Source organism: Anas platyrhynchos, chromosome 8, assembly GCF_047663525.1.
Source record: "Anas platyrhynchos isolate ZD024472 breed Pekin duck chromosome 8, IASCAAS_PekinDuck_T2T, whole genome shotgun sequence".
Taxonomy (NCBI): domain Eukaryota; kingdom Metazoa; phylum Chordata; class Aves; order Anseriformes; family Anatidae; genus Anas; species Anas platyrhynchos.
The window spans coordinates 10,210,533-10,228,565 of NC_092594.1; the positions used below are offsets into that span (position 1 = coordinate 10,210,533).

The window sequence follows — 18,033 nt, forward strand, 5'->3', positions numbered from 1 at the left end:
CAGCTCAGCTGACCCATAATTAACAAATCTTCAAGCAGAATTAATTCAGTCCTGTCTGAACTCTAAATTGGTATGGACTGGTCACAGAAATCCCTGTGAAGCCGAGTTCCACGTACTGATTTGTGTACTTCATTCTTGGTTTACAAAGAAACAAACTACAAAGTGACCAAATAAAATTATCATAATATTTTTCAGAGATTGAATAACAAAAAAAAAAAAAAAAAAAAAAGACTCAGATCCCTTAGAGACAGCATGAAAAATACCAGCTTAAAACAACCAATGGTATAAAATGTTATGTTATATAGAGGAGGAAAAAAAGAATCAAAACAACAGGATACTGTTGGGCTGACTTCTGTTCTTACTAGTTTTATTTTTTTTTTCTCCCCCAGAAATACTCTAATTAGTTTAGCAATGAATGCTTTCAGACATACTCCTTGACCCTACATAGCTGACAGGCAACAAGTGTATTTGTAGAGAAGGAAAAAAAGCTATCCATAAGATGAAACCCCTTATAACAAATTCATATTGAATTTATAATTAAATGTACATTAATAAATATGTATAACATGTTAATTAGAGTGCCATATAATTATTATATATAATATTGATATATAATGATATAATATACTTGGTAATTATGACACATTAGTAAAATACATGCAAAATTACAGGTAACACTGTATGTTGTCCAGAATGGTAAGTAGAAGTTTAATTCACAGCTTACTGATTTTTCACTAGAGCTTAACCCAGGGACTATTTTTTTTGTTTTTTTAGATTTTTGGTGCCTCCTAACCAGGAGCTAGCGTCTGGGATCAAGATTCAATTTTGAAGAGGCTACTGAAAAATTTACTAGATTACAAGTAGATCTTTAAAATACATTATTATATCCAGTAATTTTTCTACCTCAGATTTCTTAGTGCTTTATGTTATATATTTATATTCACACCTGAAGGCCAGGTGAAGTGATCTGAACAAAGCAAGGCTGCTGCTGATCAGAGATAGAAAATGCTATTATGCCTTTCTACTTCTTCAACTGCAGATTTGTGGTACTATGCATGAATATCAAGACTAGTATATTCAGAAAGGATATTCATCGTTAAAACAGCACGCCACGGGATGTTTTCTGAGGACTGGAGATGTGGTATATCCACCTCAGCTAGGCTATTTACTTATAATCTACATGGTACAACATCTTAGCTAAATAAGAACCTTTTCATGATGAAACCAAGGCCATGAAGCACTTCAATGTACCCGAGAGAAGCTGCAAGAACATTGTAAATGTTTTCTTGTTTTGTTTGTAAAAAAAATCACTGATAAAGGCTGAAAAGCACAACTAAAGCTACTTACTTTTCTACTTTGCTGGTGTCCATATGATGCAAAATAAATGACCAATCTCTTCAATCCTCTATGATGTACAATGAGCAAGAACTGCTCAGTGTAGCAACTGATCATTACCTCAAGCCTACTATTTCAGATTACAAACAATGCATACAAATTCCCTAATCGTATGGTGCAGGATCAGTTGGATTAACATTTTCCTCACTTAAACATAAGTGCATCATTTATAGGACAAGCAGGCATTCAGCTGTTGCAAACAGAACCCTGTCTGCCTTGTTCACATCTGCTTGCCACTTTACATCCAGAGAGTCCATCAAGGGATGAAGCATATGGACCTGAGATTGTTAGTGTTTGTAAGCTGTGTGCATAGCAAGCCTGGCAGAAATTCTAAATTCAATTGGAAGTAGAAACATTACTTCTGCAGGCACTGTTCATGTAAGCCATCACAACACAAGAGGAAGACAGACAGATAAAGAAGGATTGTGGAAAAAAAAACACAATGGTTCTGAATCTTTTATTGTTTCTCCTGGTTACAGCTCTGTTGGATTAGTGGTCATATGCTGGGATAAAAACAGCATCAGACTATCAAACCATGTATTTGTCTTGCTATGTGCCCCAAAAGGCCAATACTGACATCTGGTACACAAAGTTACTGCAGACCTTAACAGTGTGATTTATTTTTTATTCTTAAGTAAAGTTGCAATGCAATTATCCCTTCACAAAGGGAGAACACGATATAAATAGCCTCTCAGCATCAACATCTTCTGCCAGCCTTCCTCCCTTCCAAAAAAGTGGTTAAGTCCCCAACTTTTGCACATTAAAAATAAAAGCAGCAATAACAATAATAATGTGAAAAAGAAGGAAGAAGACTACCAAAGAAAAAAAGTTGAACTTGTGCACACAGGTTCAATGAGAGTTATGAAGACAGAGAACAAAAGGGCCCTTCAGGAACAATTTGATCACAGAGTAAACAAAGTATTCTGGCAATCACTTATTCACGTAAAGTCTTCACAGCTGTCAAATGTGCCAGCAAGAGAAGTACACAAATAAATTCTCACTAATCAAAGATATTCCAGGACTAGTGACACAGGTTACATATCAAGAGGCAGAAGGCACACAAGTAAAACCATTTCTGTTTGATTTCAGAGGACAAAACTGGTGTACCCAATTTATATGAAGCTGGATGTGTAATTCTAATCTTCCATTGCATTATTATTATAATTTCCAAGACATTATTGGGAATATTGCAGCCAGATATGTAGAAAAAAGAGCTTACTGCTCCTGGACAGAATGCTGGACACACTGAACACTTTTGCTGGCCAATTCCTTTACTTTACTCTAGAAGATGCATATAGAAATGAACACTTGAATACCTCACTACACATTCTAAGATTTTTTTGCCCTGTAACACAGAGCTGCTGACAACTGCGCATCCCTGCATTATTTATCAAGTTTTCTTGATTTTTTTTTGGCAGAAGTGACAAAACAGCTTAGTTTCCTTCAGGATGCACAGAAACCACTTCTACTTCAAGAAGTAGAACAGGAGAAAAGTCTTTTATTCTGCCTCCATGCTTTATTTTTTTTTTCCCAATAGTATCAAAGTGTCCACAGAAGCTAAAGTAGCTTTGTATCAGCCAAGAAGCAGAAAATTTCAGCATAAAATAGATGGAAAAAGAATTTGTGAAGGTGTTGCTTTTATTTTATTTTATTTTATTTTTTCCTGAGGTCAGGAATGAAAAGCATTTAAAGTTCTCAGGTATGAAGGGAATTCAGATTCCTGTCATAGCAAATTCCCAGAGGACACTTCCAGAAATTTCTTTTTCAGAACTTTAAGTTGTGTTTTTCCCTTAAGTTATAACAAACAGGTAACAGAATGTTTTGATGTCCCAGCCATGAATCCCCAGCCAGCATCCTTTTTCATGTACAACACTAAGTTATATCAGAGTAAAGTAATTTCAAAGTGAACTCTACAGCTTAAAAGCCTACTCTGACAGGAACATTTTGAAAACTCAGTCTGACAAAATCAGATCAGTTCCTGATGCCACAGCACATGGAATCATAGGTGCAAGAAGGAAAATAGGAACTAGGAGGTTCAAAAAGGAAGAGGAAAACAGACACAAGCCCAATCATATCAGCCCTATCTACATGCTAGAGACAAGCAGCGCATCCCTTTCAGGTCTTTGCACAACTACAGTCTTGAGCTGCTCAGGCCTGGAAAGAGATCAGCAAAGACACTAAAGAAGAGAGACATGAAATCTGCTGATTCTTCAAAGGGAAGCTTCTCTTTCTTATTATTCACAGAATTGTCTTGTTTTTTTCTTAAAGCATCAGGATACAGTAAATTCGACATGTGACATTTCTCACTTTTGTCATTTTTTGCCATGCTTCAAAATTCCTTCCTCAATTGTTCAGTCAGGAAAAAAAAATACTGACTAAAGCTAATGTGAAGGTTGAATGTCTGTTTTCTTTACATTCATTCTTAGCTTGGGATGTGCCAATTTAAAGATTCATCCAGTCTACTTAAAAAAAATACAATACAGTACTTTGCCTGAATTGCAGATATTTTTTTCAATGATGATATTAAGAGGATTTTCTAAAATAAATCACTCTTTAATTGGTTTACAGAGAATATATGAATATGCTAGGAATTCATGTAAGCACATAAAAGTGTATATTTTATGAATAAGTACTATAATCATCTGCTTGTTACTTGGAAATAAAAACAAACATCATTAGCATAATAAGACTGTTTACAGTTAAATGTGTCATTATCTCCTCCTGGCTTTTGTGAACCAGTCAGCATACATCATAGGTCCTATACATTGAGTTTTACACCAATTATTTACTTAAATATTTTTTCCATTTTATGTGTTCCATATTAGTGTATGTAGCCACTGAAAGAATCCTTGAGCACAGATAATAGTATTTTAGAGAGGTAAAAAATAGTAAGATCTATCAGAAAGAAGTAATGCAGAACTGATCACTCTCCAGATTCTGAAACAGTTTTACAAATCATTTCTAACTGGAAGCGAAAGGATTATACTGACGTATATTTCCCAAGCTACATCTGTCATAAGAAGTCTAAAAAAGCAACCAGCCTACTGAGCAAAAAGTGGCACTTTGGGAAATGGCTTAAATAGCACTGAGCTCTCAGCTACCACTTCTTTCTTATTGAATATTTGAGTAGACTCAAATCAAGAGCACATTGCTCATTACCCTCACATTTGACTTAAAAGAAAAAAAGTATTGAGAATTCCAGCTATCACTGCCACAGACAGTAAAAGCACAGGAATGCCCAGACAGCACTCCTCCTTCAACCTGAGCCACAGAGACAAATGGGAGGACTTGAACACATGGCAAGTACTGCCTCTGTGGGAGTCTCTTCCACCATGGAATCTCCTGCTTCAGGCTTTTACATTCTTCTGATAGCAATTTCAACCCCTTCTCCATTTTGCAGAACATTTTACTATTAGTCTGCCTAAGACTGCTGATGTAAATGCATCCACTCACTCAAGGCACTACTATGCCTGAAGGTAAGACTTAGGAGACCTTCCATGAATAATAGCCTAGTATTGGAAGGGAGCATGTGTTTTGTTACATGACAAGCTGCTTTTATTTCCAGCCTAAAAAATAATGAAGTAAAAATAATAATAATAAACATCCAGGCCCTCAAAATTCTCCAGTGGAAGAACTCATAGCTACAGATTTAACAGATGCATATACCGTTCAGAGATAATCCATCAGAGAACACAGATTGAAAACCAATGATGTAATGTATCCTGCTTAAAAGATTGGAAACCATCTGGAAAGAAGGAGAGGAAGAAGCTCTTCTCATCTTACAGAACAACTGCTGCTACAGGCTTTCTACAATTGCTGTTATACCTATGAAGTTACAGGATCTTCAAGCAGCCGTGGACAATAAAATTGATTACTATTGAAGTGAATAGCTCAACAATTTAACTTCTCTCTAGCTACTACATGACCCAAGGGATATTTGAAGTATTTGACAAAAGACACGTGCAAATTCCGTAAGCCCCAAATGCAGAGCATGAAACTCCCTTCCTTTAGCCCCAGTTTCACTTCCCTGTAGCGGAGCACCTGCAAGTCAAGCATTACAGTTCAGCAAGCAATCTCTGCTACTGTGCAAGGACTCCGTTTGCCAGCTCAAAATCCTACAGATCTATGACTGACAACCAGCTGCATCTGCCCTGGGATGACAGGGGGCAGAAAGGAAGGCCAAGCGGATGGACTCAAGAATGGAAGTGTGGCAGCAATGCTGCAGCAGCATGTTATTAGGCAGCACCATTGGAAAGACTAACCTGAAAGCTTTCAGGATTAGCATTGTGCTTGCAGATACATCCCTGTCAAATGACCCAACTCATTACTTACGTCTCAGCACGTGCATGTTTTCGCCCTGTGTGTGGACACTTGACTGCATGGCTGGACAAGTCTGCTACTGTAGCTCAGTTGTGGCACAGGATTTTGGATGAGCAAGCTCAGATGTGGCACAGGAGTTTGGATGAGCAGCTGTGTGCCAGCCTCAAAGCAGTAAGACACCCATTACTGACGAGATGCTTATGAAGATGGATCCTACTACTGGCACTTTATTTTATTTTATTTTTTTTCAGTTTTTGAACAGCAGGTATGTGGGAAGAGGACAGTCACTTGGAAAATCCAATTATTCTCATTCTAGAGCAACCTGAATACAATTCAATGCAAAGGAACCCATCAGTGAGTCATATTAAGGGAGCCTGGGTTACCTTGAAGCATATCCTGGCTCCAGTTTGACAAGCCCCAATTCAATAAGAAGTTAGTTACCCTGAACATCAAGATAAAGACTTTCTGATGCTCTATTTCAAGGCACCCAAAAGAGCATTAACTCCACATGCCAAGCTAATAGAAAGTAATAAATAAATATTACACAAAATGGTACAGCTAGTTAGAAGCTTTGGACTAACATGTCCAAAGCACTATGTCAAAAGAATGGAATGAAAGAGGAAAATTTGGAAGAAACACTCCCACAAATCATAGCATTTAATAAACAATTTTCCATAACAACAGTGATTTTGCAAACAAGAGTATATTTTAATTCGTATAAATCCATTTTTCCATAGGTTTGTCTTTGTATCCTTACAGGCAGAAATACATCTTTGTCACGTTTGTTTTCATGTTTCAATTATAGGAAAAAAATACACAGAGCACATATGTTCAAACCTTCATAGATGAGATAGAAATGAAATAGAACAAAATCTAATTCACCCCTGTGTAAACTTGGTAAGGGAGTTTCACTACCACTAAAAGCATACAAGAAGCTTTGGTGAAGAAATATCACCTTCGCTGCTTCTTTCAATGAAAGACAATTTTCATACCCTGCCTGGCTGAGCAAGAGTTATCCCATGGAAACACCAAGCATGAGAGGATTGCCCTTGGAGAGTCAGAATTTTGTCTCTAGACTGAATATTTTTTCCTTTATTTAATAATATTAATGATTCGATTTAGTGCTATTGAAGTCAGGAGACTTCCCCAAGGCTAAAGTCTACATAAAATAAAATAAAATATAAAATAAAATAAAATAAAATAAAATAAAATAAAATAAAATAAAATAAAATAAAATAAAATAAAATAAAATAAAATAAAATAAAATAAAATAAAATAATAAAATAAATAAAAATGTGCAAAAGTCACCTGCAATGTGACTTTCCGTGCCCTGACCAACTGATGCATCTCATTTTCCTGAGGAAGTGGAACAGGGAGAGGAAGAACAGTAAACCATCACTAAATTCCATTATTAGGTATTTACCAAGGCTAATTACAAGACCGCCAAGCCAAAGGTCTTAGAGATTTCTCTGACGTCATCATCTAACACCCAGGAAATGAATGGCAAGTACCAATCCGTTTTGCTGACACACATTAGAAAGAAGAGATGCTCATCATAAATATCCGACATACTCTATAAAATGTCCTAAGCCAAACAGAGGAAATATAATTAAAAGTACAACAAATGCCACATGCAACAGAAAAATACTACCAACAAACAAAAAGCACTTTGAAATCTCAACAGAATTTGAGGGTTCAAAAGACCAAGAAAATAGATAAATAAAATGGTCATCTAACAGATATTGTAACAGAAAGGAGAATTTACCCAAATAGTCATGTAACATCTTTTGCTAAAGATTAATTCATTCCCGAGGGAAGAAAAAAAAAAAAAAAGAACAAACTTGCTATAAATTATTCCAATGCAGCCTGATGTCTCAAACACTAAAGCTGTGCATAAGACTTCACTGTGGATGCCATCTGAGACATTGATGCACAACAGAAGTGTCTGCAGTTAACCACAGTATCAGCTTGATGAAGCTTTCTGTTCTCACATTTTAGATAATTTCCTGAAAAGGAATGAATTGGTGAAAGTAATAACCACTACCTACTAATAACCACTACCTTAAGAGGCCTCCTCTTACTGTAAAGGGGTTTGGTTTTTTGATTTGTAATGATAACAGCTCATTAAAACAAACTCTTTACAAGGAGTTTGTGTATGTGTAACTGTGCACCTGCTGAGTCTGTATATAATCCATCCCTGATGGTTCAGTACTCCCATCTCATTCCCCCCCCCGCCTAGTCTTTGCTCCACAGGATGGTCAGGGATTATTAAATGATGCTAATGTTCTCATTAGCTGACAACGCAAATAGTGCATTCAGCAATTCTCTCGTAGCTTTTTTTCCCCAAAGCGAAGAAAACCAATAAGACTAATTTCCGATGCATCTTCTTAAACAAGACCGGCAGGAGATCGTACTGAACTAGAGACCCCGGTTTAGTTTGCACCCCCATCAGTCTCTGTGACACACGGAAACGACCAAATCGAGCAGAACTGCTCCTTGCTCCTTTCACAGGTCAGCCTACTTTCAAAATAAACAAACAAACAAACCGGCAGAGGATTATTATTTTTAATTAGCGCTGGGTGAAACACCACCCTACGGCTGCCAGCAGCCGGGCTTCCCCGGGTAGTCCCCGTACCTGCGACCGCCGCACGCTTGGAGGGAGGCTGCACCCGGCGGGGCTGGCAGCAGCCAGCGGGGCCCTTACATAAACGGGCGCTAAAAATAAATGCCGAGCCGGGGGGGCGGCAGCGGCCGGGGCTCGGAGCCCCCCCCGGACCGCCGGCCCTCCCCGGAGCCCCCCGGCCGCCGGCGTCGCCCCCCGGCCGGTCCCCCCCATCCCTCCGGCGGCCGGGGCTTACCACCAGCACGGGCACGCCCGCCGTCAGCGAGTAGAGGAGCACCGGGGGCACGGCGCTGCTGTCCTCCGGGCCCGGGTAGGGCTTGCGGTACGCGCCCTCGTAGCAGAAGAAGCCCTGCACGTTGACGGCGAAGGTGTCGGTGTACTCGAAGTAGTAAGCCAGCATCACGGTCCCTGCCATGATCACCATCTGGAAGTAAAGCATGCTGCTGAGCGGAGAGGGCACTCGCATGGACGGGGGGCTCCGGCGGCCGCGGCAGCCCCGCTCCCCGGCGGCACCCACCGCGGGCGGGGACGGGGCAGGCGGGGGCCCGGCACCGCCACCGCCACCGCCACCGCCACCGGCACCGCTTCGGGCGGGCGGAGCGCGGCGGCGGGAGGGGCGGCTCCGCTCCGCCCCGCCGGGACCCGGCCCGAGAGGAGGAGGAGGAGGAGGAGGAGGAGGAAGGCGGCGGGGAGCCCCAGCGGAGCGGTCCCTCCGCGCCGCGGCAGCGCCCCCGCACCTCGGGCTCGGTGGAAGATGCTCTGCGCTGCGGGGCGCTGCTGAAGGGAGTCGCGGGCAAAGCCACAGGGAGAAGGGGCGGCTGGGCAGCAGCCCCGGGGAGGAGAAGGGAGGTTTCAGCGCTGGGAGAAATCACCCAAGTGACCCCAAAAGCCTTCCACTTCGAAATCCCCAGGGGCACGGCCCCGAGAATACACGGTGGGCAGAGCGGACACGGCTCCACCTGCACAGGGGCTGCTCTGCCCTCCAAAAGCCAAAGCTCAGAAGTTACTTAAAGGTACTCCTTCCACATGACAAAATGTGCCACGGCTGGTAACAGCCTGTAAGAGATACCTCGGCCTGAAGGATTTCCCTTGGCTTGCTCGCTGAAGGCAAAGGGGAGCGGATAGCCCTGTTCTGTAAGGTGTCATCATTCTTCCAGGGCAGTACTTTGGTCTTAACTGTTCCCTTTCCTCCTCCTGTGAGAGCTGTGTTCGCCTTCAGTGATGTTAGTCTCCATGTGTCTATTTTTAATTGGCTCTTGTAGAACACAGTCTTCGTGTCTGGATTCCACTTCTAAGTCTATTTTTGTGTGTTCTTAGCATACTCCCCAGAATAACCCAAACCATGCCATTTGCCTTACGTTCACCAGCCATAACTGGATAGCTCCGTACCTTTGTGATTTATATGTAGTGAGACATGAGACATCTTGTGGTGAATTCTGCCTAGCACAGAGATTATTCTCCCCCCTTCTTTAGCGCAAAGTCTACTACCCATTACCATACATGTAAAAACCTTAATTTCATCCTGCATGTTGCACACAATGAGCCACACTGCCAGCTTATGAGTTCTGATCCAAAGGCCAAAGCCACCAGCAGGACTGCAGCAAGCAGCACGTGGCTCTTGAGCTGTATTTAGGTAGGTGCCCCAGAGGAGCACTGACAGCACCCCAGGATTGCCGTGGCTGTGGTACAGTAGTACACTGCTGAGTTATGAAGTTCCAGTATCTAGCTAATAAAATACTTCTAAATTTCCCAGTCTATTACAAGCCAACTTCTGTTTATAGATATTCCAAGGAAACTATTGCATATAAGAATTAGAGGACAAAGTCCTGATTTACAAAGTGCTGTGAAGCTAATTTCAAAATCACTGAAGGATTTTGGAAAGACTCTATAGGTCATGTAGTCCAACCAGCTAGTGCAGGTCCTGTTAGATCAGGTCGCTTAGGGCCATGTCATCACCTGTTAAATATCTCAAAGGATGGAAATTCCACAGCCACCCAGGACAAGCAGTTTCCATGTCCAACAACTGATATGTAAAACAATTTTTCCGTACCCTAAACCAGAATTTCCTGTATCCCATCCTGGGCCCACTGCCCCTCCTCCTGTGTCTGGAAATAGAGAAGAATCTGACTCTTACTTCTCTGCAGCCTTGGTAGACATAAGAAATACCTTTGGCCTTCCCTCGTTAAGGCTAAAAGAAATCACTAACACTTCTGCCTGTACAGGAACGCATCCGTATCCTGAGTGCTCTGTCTTTTGTGTAGATGCACATGACAAATGTTATATCAAGTATATACTGAATGCCATTAAATGAAGCATAGGCTATTAAAAAAAATAAATTAGAGTCATTACAATGAAGAGAGACTTTGTTCATGCTTCTCTTTTACTCTACAAGTGACAATATTTAGACTTCCAGTCATTCAAATACATGGTGTGCAACAGGCAGGAATACATCTATTTGGCTGAATCTAGTGTCCCATGCTTCAGACACTGCAGGGGAACTGGCTAACAGAACTGCAAACCAGAGAACACAGGATTTAAGTCACAAAGGAGTTTTAAAGTCAGCTTCATTGACAGGAGACTCAGATCACTGATGAAAAACTTAAAAAAAATAAAAAATAAAAAAAAAGTCAGGCTCCGTTTTTCATTCAGAAATGATGGTCAACTTGATGCTTCACTGAGGAAATGAGGGAATTGTTCTCTTTCTCCAGCTCCGATTTTTAGTGCAAATATCATCATGTGTGAAAAATAGCCAGGTTGCCTCACTGAATACCAAGTGGCTCAACTACAGGGTGGATGACCAGATGCCAAAAAAAATAAAATTGAAAGCAGAAAGTAGATAAAATTTATTTTTTTCCCCCTCTTTGAAACCCCTGTAGATCTGTGACTGTTTCTGCAGTGGATATTAGTAACTGTGAATTTGCATATATTGAACGCATTTTCCTTTTTGCCCCCCAAATATTTACCTATTGGCATATCTGACTAAGAAAAACAGTCTAAAAATTGCATGGAGAAAGCTGTTTAAAGTTACTTTATCCCCATCTACTATCTGCTTTTGTTACTACTAGCAACATCTCCCAAGCTGCAAGATCTGCTATCATATAGCTCCTTTTATAATGAATTGCATCAGACTGTGGACCTGTAGATATTCATGCATAGTCTGGATGATGCAATCTAATGTAGATTTCCTATCTGCCATGTTAACAGACACTACAGATTGGTTTGTCTGTTTTATTACTTCCCAGAATAACATATATGGGACACAGACTGGTTCTGTATGGGCAATTTCTCAGAGCTTGGAAGGAGACAAGATTCTTTTCTCTTGTACCTATATACAGTGCTAGATTGGTATTTCTGGCAGTACTGCACAACCATTGCAGCATTCCCAAAAGCACTAATAGTGCGTGTAAGAGACTAGGGAAGATTTCTTGCTCCGTCCTTGCTATTTTTAATGGCATGTTCGTTTATTTGCATATTGCCAAATGACTGGTTCAGAACTGAAAGGCTTAGTTTCTTGTAGCTGAAAATTTAAAATTTGGATTAGGCTCTGTCTTACTTGCACCAGTTAAAAAACATACATGGACTTGATACTTGCTGCTGTTCTCTTCATAGGACTTTGTTGCACTATGTAGAATACAATTTGTTACAGTAATGAATTTATAAAATGCTAAGAAATACATAGGTAAGGCAGGTCCAACCTCCAAACAATGCTTGGAATGTTATGAAAGGCAAAAGGCCAATAATATTTATTTTAATATTTTATTAAATCTTTATTTTAATTTTCATATTTATATGTTGAGAATATTTATTTTATGAGAATATTTACTTTAATTTTCATAAACAAATTCCCATTGTTGCAAACATACTTCATAATCATGGCCTGCACATCAGTGGCTTGCCTTCATGAATATGCAGTTAGCTGATCAAGTAATGCCAGAGCTACTTTTTATATTATAATGAACATGATATGTATTAGTTGCACAGTTAAATATGCAAGCATGTATTAAAATCAAACCAAAACAGAAGCACAAGAACACAATCTCCCATGACTAATGCAGTCAGCTAAATATATTCCACAATTACAGTATTCCCTGCTGATTTATATTGGTGATATACAGTGACAGCAGAGCAGTAGAAACAGCAGAACAGTAGCCCAAAACCAACAATTTTTGTTTCAGAAGTCTATTGGTAAAATCGTCAGTTGAAACTTTGATGACAGACAGACTGGTTTTGAAACTAACTTTCTTGGAAATAGTTCCACTGACCTCAGAGCAGAAGTTCCCCTGATACTTTTATTTTCATTTGCTACTTAATTTTAAGTGAAATATCAGCTCGAGAAACACAATGTAGAGCAGTGCAGACAAAGAGAAACCTTCACTTCAATGTTTTGTAATATTCTGAAATCATGACCTTTATAACAGAGATGTATTTCCAATTTGAAAACAAATTCACTAACCTTTCCCGTGCTTTACATCATCACTTTTTTCAGAATGTTCTAGCTACAAAATATTGCTATGAGAGAAGGCAGTAAAGAAATACAGTCAACTCAAAGCTTTCCCAATGGGAAGAAGAACAAGAATTGATATCAAATCATCCAACTGTTTTTACCTTTCTCTTTCCTGCCTTATCATAGCGATAGCATCTGGCAACCCCCTGGATGTTTCCCTGTTACATCTCCATATTACATTAAACCAGCCTACTCAGAAGGGAATATTGCATCTACGTTGATGATACGGCAGCAGGGAAGAGACAGAATGAACTGAATTGTTACAGACCTCCTGGCTTATCCAGGCAAAATTGGCAAATAGCAGGAGGGAAACTTACATAAAAACTTTAGAAGAGCATTGACCACAGAATAATCAAGGAAGCAAAGGAATATCTGCAATAGAGGATTTTTTAAATTTATTTTGTTTTTCACAAATTTCATCCAACTGTGATTAAAATGCTAAATCCAGGGAAAAGTACTACTCAAATTTATGTTTATAGGACCATCATAATGCAAGAGGAAAATCATTTGCTAGAGGGAGGAGCACAGCATAGAATCAGAAATGGGGTCTTGCCCCAGAACACCCTCAATGTGATTCGGATAAGTTAAACACCTAAACTAGGCTTTTCGTATGGTCTTAATATGTAGTTCACATAGAGACAACTCCAGTAGGTGACTAAGCTCTACTACATAGGGCAGGATGAATCATCCTCTGAAAGTGCCATTCATTCCATACTGAGAAATACCAACTTCTGATGATATCACTTGCACAATAATGAAAAAAGCTTTGAGGACTATCTTAGACTAGCACCCATCTTTTAAAGGTCTGCAGTGAGACATGATCAACTTTACTCTTAACTTTCACTTCCACATCACTAATCTAGCTCCAAAATAGGAATTATACTTCTCATGAGTCACACAGAGAGGAAAAGAAAAAGGCAAGGTAACAGTAGCATAAGCATTAATACTGCATTTGTATTGCAGCATTATGTAGAGCTAGACCCTATTTCCAAAGAAGGCAACATTTTGCCCTGCTAAGCTTGGGGACCTCATACAATGCAGTACAAATATATGAGGGAACAAGCAGATGGAGATGAAACAAACGAGGAGGAGGACAAGGCAACAATGAATTGATTGAGTTAGATATAATGAGTAGCAGTCACAGCACATTAGTTGCCTAGTCAGTGTTTACATCGATAAGATAATTAGTCTTCATAAAACTGCTTGCTATCTTCACATTAAGGAAAAGTATTATTGCATGCAAGTTCCTCATAGGTTAGAACAGCAAATTTGGGATGCCAGAGGCATGTTGTGTAACACAGCCCTGTAAATCTTGAAAACTAAAGCCTGTATTAGCACTTCTACTACCATGCTGCCAGAACAACAACAAAAATGCAGAATACTCTTTTGTCGATGTGAAATGAAACTAGACCCTGACATTTGAATACACTTACAAAGATTATTTAATCTAACCTAAGGTAAAACCCAGGAAAAATCCTACCACTTACAAAATTGTTACCACAGCTATAAAGTCTTCATCATTGGCAAACACATTTTCAGCACTGCAATGTTATACAAAGTGCCTGCAAGCCTGGCAAACTTTGGCGTAATTGGTTCAATAAAAATAATACAAATAACTTCAAAATTTAGCCATAAACATACTTATCTCATTCACCCACCTTCTTATCAATTCTTTTGATGAAGGAACCTCCCCCCCCCTTCAGAGTTAATCAGCAATACCTTGGACTATTGATACAACAGATTAATGAATCAGTAGCTGACATAAGCAGAGCACTAACTTATTCATGGTGCAGCAGTCAAGTGGAAAAAAAAATATCACATGGACCTGCCCAGTGCAGTACACTGTATGCATCTGTACAGTTAGATTTATATATAGTCCAAAATTAGTTCAGACATTTGCACAATGCCTGAAGGTTTTACAGACCAATTCAAAAAACTCCCTTTACATACTACTGAATTAATTAGACTCATTTGAATATGGCAGTCTTGTTGTGCTGTAATTTGCCTTCTTGTGTATATTTTTTATTGTAAACAATGAGACCGATTAATTACAATTTCTGAGTTAAATATTGTGTATGTCTCCATTACAGGGCTGTACTTAAAGTGAATGTTTGCCCACTCATCAGGATTCTGTGTTGTCAGTATGAAACTTTTGTCAGTCTGAAAGTACACAAACATGAAGAAAAGAAATGCTCAGCCAATCCAGCCAATAATCCTGTGGTTATTTTTGCTCTCATCTACAGTTTAGCCACCTATAAGAACTGGAGTATAGCAGTACTCAGTGCTTTTAAACATAGAATAAACACTTTGCTCAGAGATGTGTGAACAACAGCTGACATTACCAGATAGATGGAGAAACACTTCTGTATTAACTAAAGGAGACTTTGCTCATTCACAGGAAAAACTTGTGTGAAAAATTATTCTCTGTATGCTTGTAGGGTTGATGTTTTATAACCCGGACTCTACCTGGATGAATGCAACCTCTGATTTTTAAACTGCATGCTTACACAGAAGTACAACTTCAAATGTTAGGTCTGCGCACTTGCCATCTTTTGCTAATTCCTCATCTAGGGAATGAAATACTCTGAAATGCATAGGGTGAAGAAGGTAAAAGCCTTTCAGAGGCATGCAGAAGATATTAGGCTGTCACATTGGCATGGCAGTCTGCAAGGAAGTGTGAGGTCTTCCTCCTGACACTGAGGAGTCATCGATTCAGTGTCAGCTGCATATTAAAACTTGCAGTTCTCTCTCTCTCTCCATAACCGAGCTTGGCCCTGAACTGTAGTATCATGAACAGGTAAATTATACAAGACTCCAAAGACAATTTCAAGCACAAGTCTGTACATAAGATTAAATTAACCCACTTACTAACTCTCTCTCAAATGGGAAAGACAAATAGACTAATATTATAAATTATGCACCATAATAACTGCATACTTCCAGCTCTGGTTATCATTAAATGTATGCAGCTCATCCTGGCAGAAGTCCAATACATTCTCAGCAACAGTTTCTTGCTGGATAAGCTCAAGCAGTTGTATGGTAGAACTACTTATGTTCTTACAAATTATACCAGACATTTCTCATTAGCATTACACCTGAAAACCCATTCCCAAGTTGGATATTATCCATTCTTTAATAAAATTAAAAGCATATGAAATGCATAGAAAAAGCAAGCTCAGGATACCTTAAGCCTGTGTTTTAATAGAGGGGAAAAAAAAAAAAAAAAGGAAAAAAAGTGCCACAATTTACCAAACAGAATTACAGACAATATACATCACTAACAGGTCGTTGTTCAATAAAGTTAGAAATAAAGCTGATGATTGTCTTAGGTTACTTTGAAAATTTTAAATTTAAAAAATACCCGAAGCCCAATCCATAATATTCATCACCCAGGACACAGCTCTCCTGTACCCTGGCATAGCCCTCATCATTCACGATCCAGACAGCTACAGGGGTACATGCAATACATGTTTCCATTCAACACTAGGACATTCATGTTACATTAATGTTTTCGCACAAATCCTTGCTGTGAAAAATACCCTTTCTTTTATAGCTTGATCATAAGCAACCAGAAAAGGCAGAAAACTCTGGAAAGAGGAAAAATTGAAGTCTAATGGCAAGAAGTACAGCTACAAAGACAAAAAGCATTTGTACAGCCTTGTGACACAGCCATGAGTGACATGATCAGCAGACCAGTGACAATGTGCCTTGCAGCCATTTCCCACACTGGTGTGCTTCACAAAAGCACATGGTTCATGCCCACTGCAGGACAGATGCCTCTGCACTTGGAGAAGCCCCCTACCCACTGCAGAAAGCCACCTCTACAATATTGCTTGTGGCTACAAGGCTAAGCTCAGAGCAGGACTAATTAGACAACCTTTGCTTACGGCATGCCCTGCAGTGCAAACAGGTCTCATAAGTGTATTTGTAAGAATACAGTCATTTAGTGAAAACAAACATTGGAGGAACTATGCACTTCCATCCATCATTATCCAGATATTTTCCTTCTATCAAGATATCTCCATCCTTAGAGATATTCAAAACTTCAGCTGGGCTAGTCTCTGAGCAACCTGACCTGATACTGAAGCCAGCCCTGCGCTGAGCAAATTGGTCGATTACATGACCACTGGGAGTCCCTTCAAACCATTTTTTTTCTGCGTTTCTCTGAATTACTTTTGATTTACTATGACCCACAAATTCGTAATCTTAATGACTACAATCCATTTTAATGGTGATTCACTGCAATTACTTTAATTCATTTGATTATTGCAATTCATATCTAAAAATAAAATCTTATTTCCTCTAAATTGGTGAATTGGTACAGTGAAGCTGTCCATCTGCTTACCTACACTGGCAGCAGCAAAGATATCTGCTAATTTTCCCCTTTCTAGAGAGAGAGTCCTATATATATATGCGTGTATGTGTGTGTGTATATATATATACATATATATACACACACGCACACATATGTATGTGTATATATGTATACACACACACACACACATGCTTCAATAAGCTGCCATATAGAACTTGTTACAGGATTGGTTCTTAAAAAAAAAAAAAAAAGAAAAAAAAAAAAGATAATAACCTGAGAGGCTACCCCTTTGACTTGGTCATCATTACACACCATAACCACCTTCCAGGCAACATGTACACTGACAAGCATTAGAAGGAGACTCAGGAAGGCAGCAAGGAAAAAAAATAAACTTCAACAGTTGAAAAATCCCTTCTAAAAGAGCACCTTTGCTGCTTTGACTGCTTTGAGAAGTGAATCCTAAACCACAAGGAGCAGCTGGAAAGGTAGAGAGCCAGAGTAACAGTAAATATACCAGCTTTTGAAGATTCTTTGTGGTAACTTGCCATCGTTGGTGTTAAAATTATTAATAATGTTAAAATTATTAATAACCAAAGTTTTCAAGCTCTTAATTAAACTCACATACTTGAGATTCTTTCTCATCTAAAAATATTCTGAAAATAGTTGGAATATTCAGAATATTTTCTGAATATTCTAAAAATATTCAAGAAATTGCTAAGCTAAAGCTTAAGATATAACTCGGGGACGCTGTCAAGTTACTGTGTAATTAAATAGATGCTTGATTAGATACTACACAGGTCTTTTGCTTTGATCACTGCTTTTTAGAAGTCTTTATTCAGTGCCTTATTCACCTAGCTAACCAGCTGAACTCCTGAC

The 18,033-nt window shown here is 39.3% G+C and overlaps 1 protein-coding gene across 15 annotated transcripts in view; it reads right to left on the minus strand.

The window, feature by feature from the left end:
• PLPPR5 (phospholipid phosphatase related 5) overlaps positions 1-18,033 on the minus strand; it is a 263,660-nt gene that overhangs the window by 79,986 nt on the left and 165,641 nt on the right. For 9 of the 15 annotated variants that reach the window (XR_011811196.1, XR_011811195.1, XM_072042082.1 and 6 more), the window contains one exon: positions 8,574-8,762. The exons of 3 other annotated variants lie outside the window; for them this stretch is intronic. Coding sequence is in view for 10 of the 12 variants with exons in the window: in XM_072042082.1 (XP_071898183.1) it covers positions 8,574-8,762 (189 nt within the window). In the remaining 2 variants the exon portion in view is untranslated. Of the gene's footprint in view, positions 1-8,573; positions 8,937-9,075; positions 9,219-18,033 lie in introns of those variants that run through there. 3 more of the 15 variants (XM_038183115.2, XM_027462606.3, XM_027462610.3) reach the window with 3 other exon arrangements.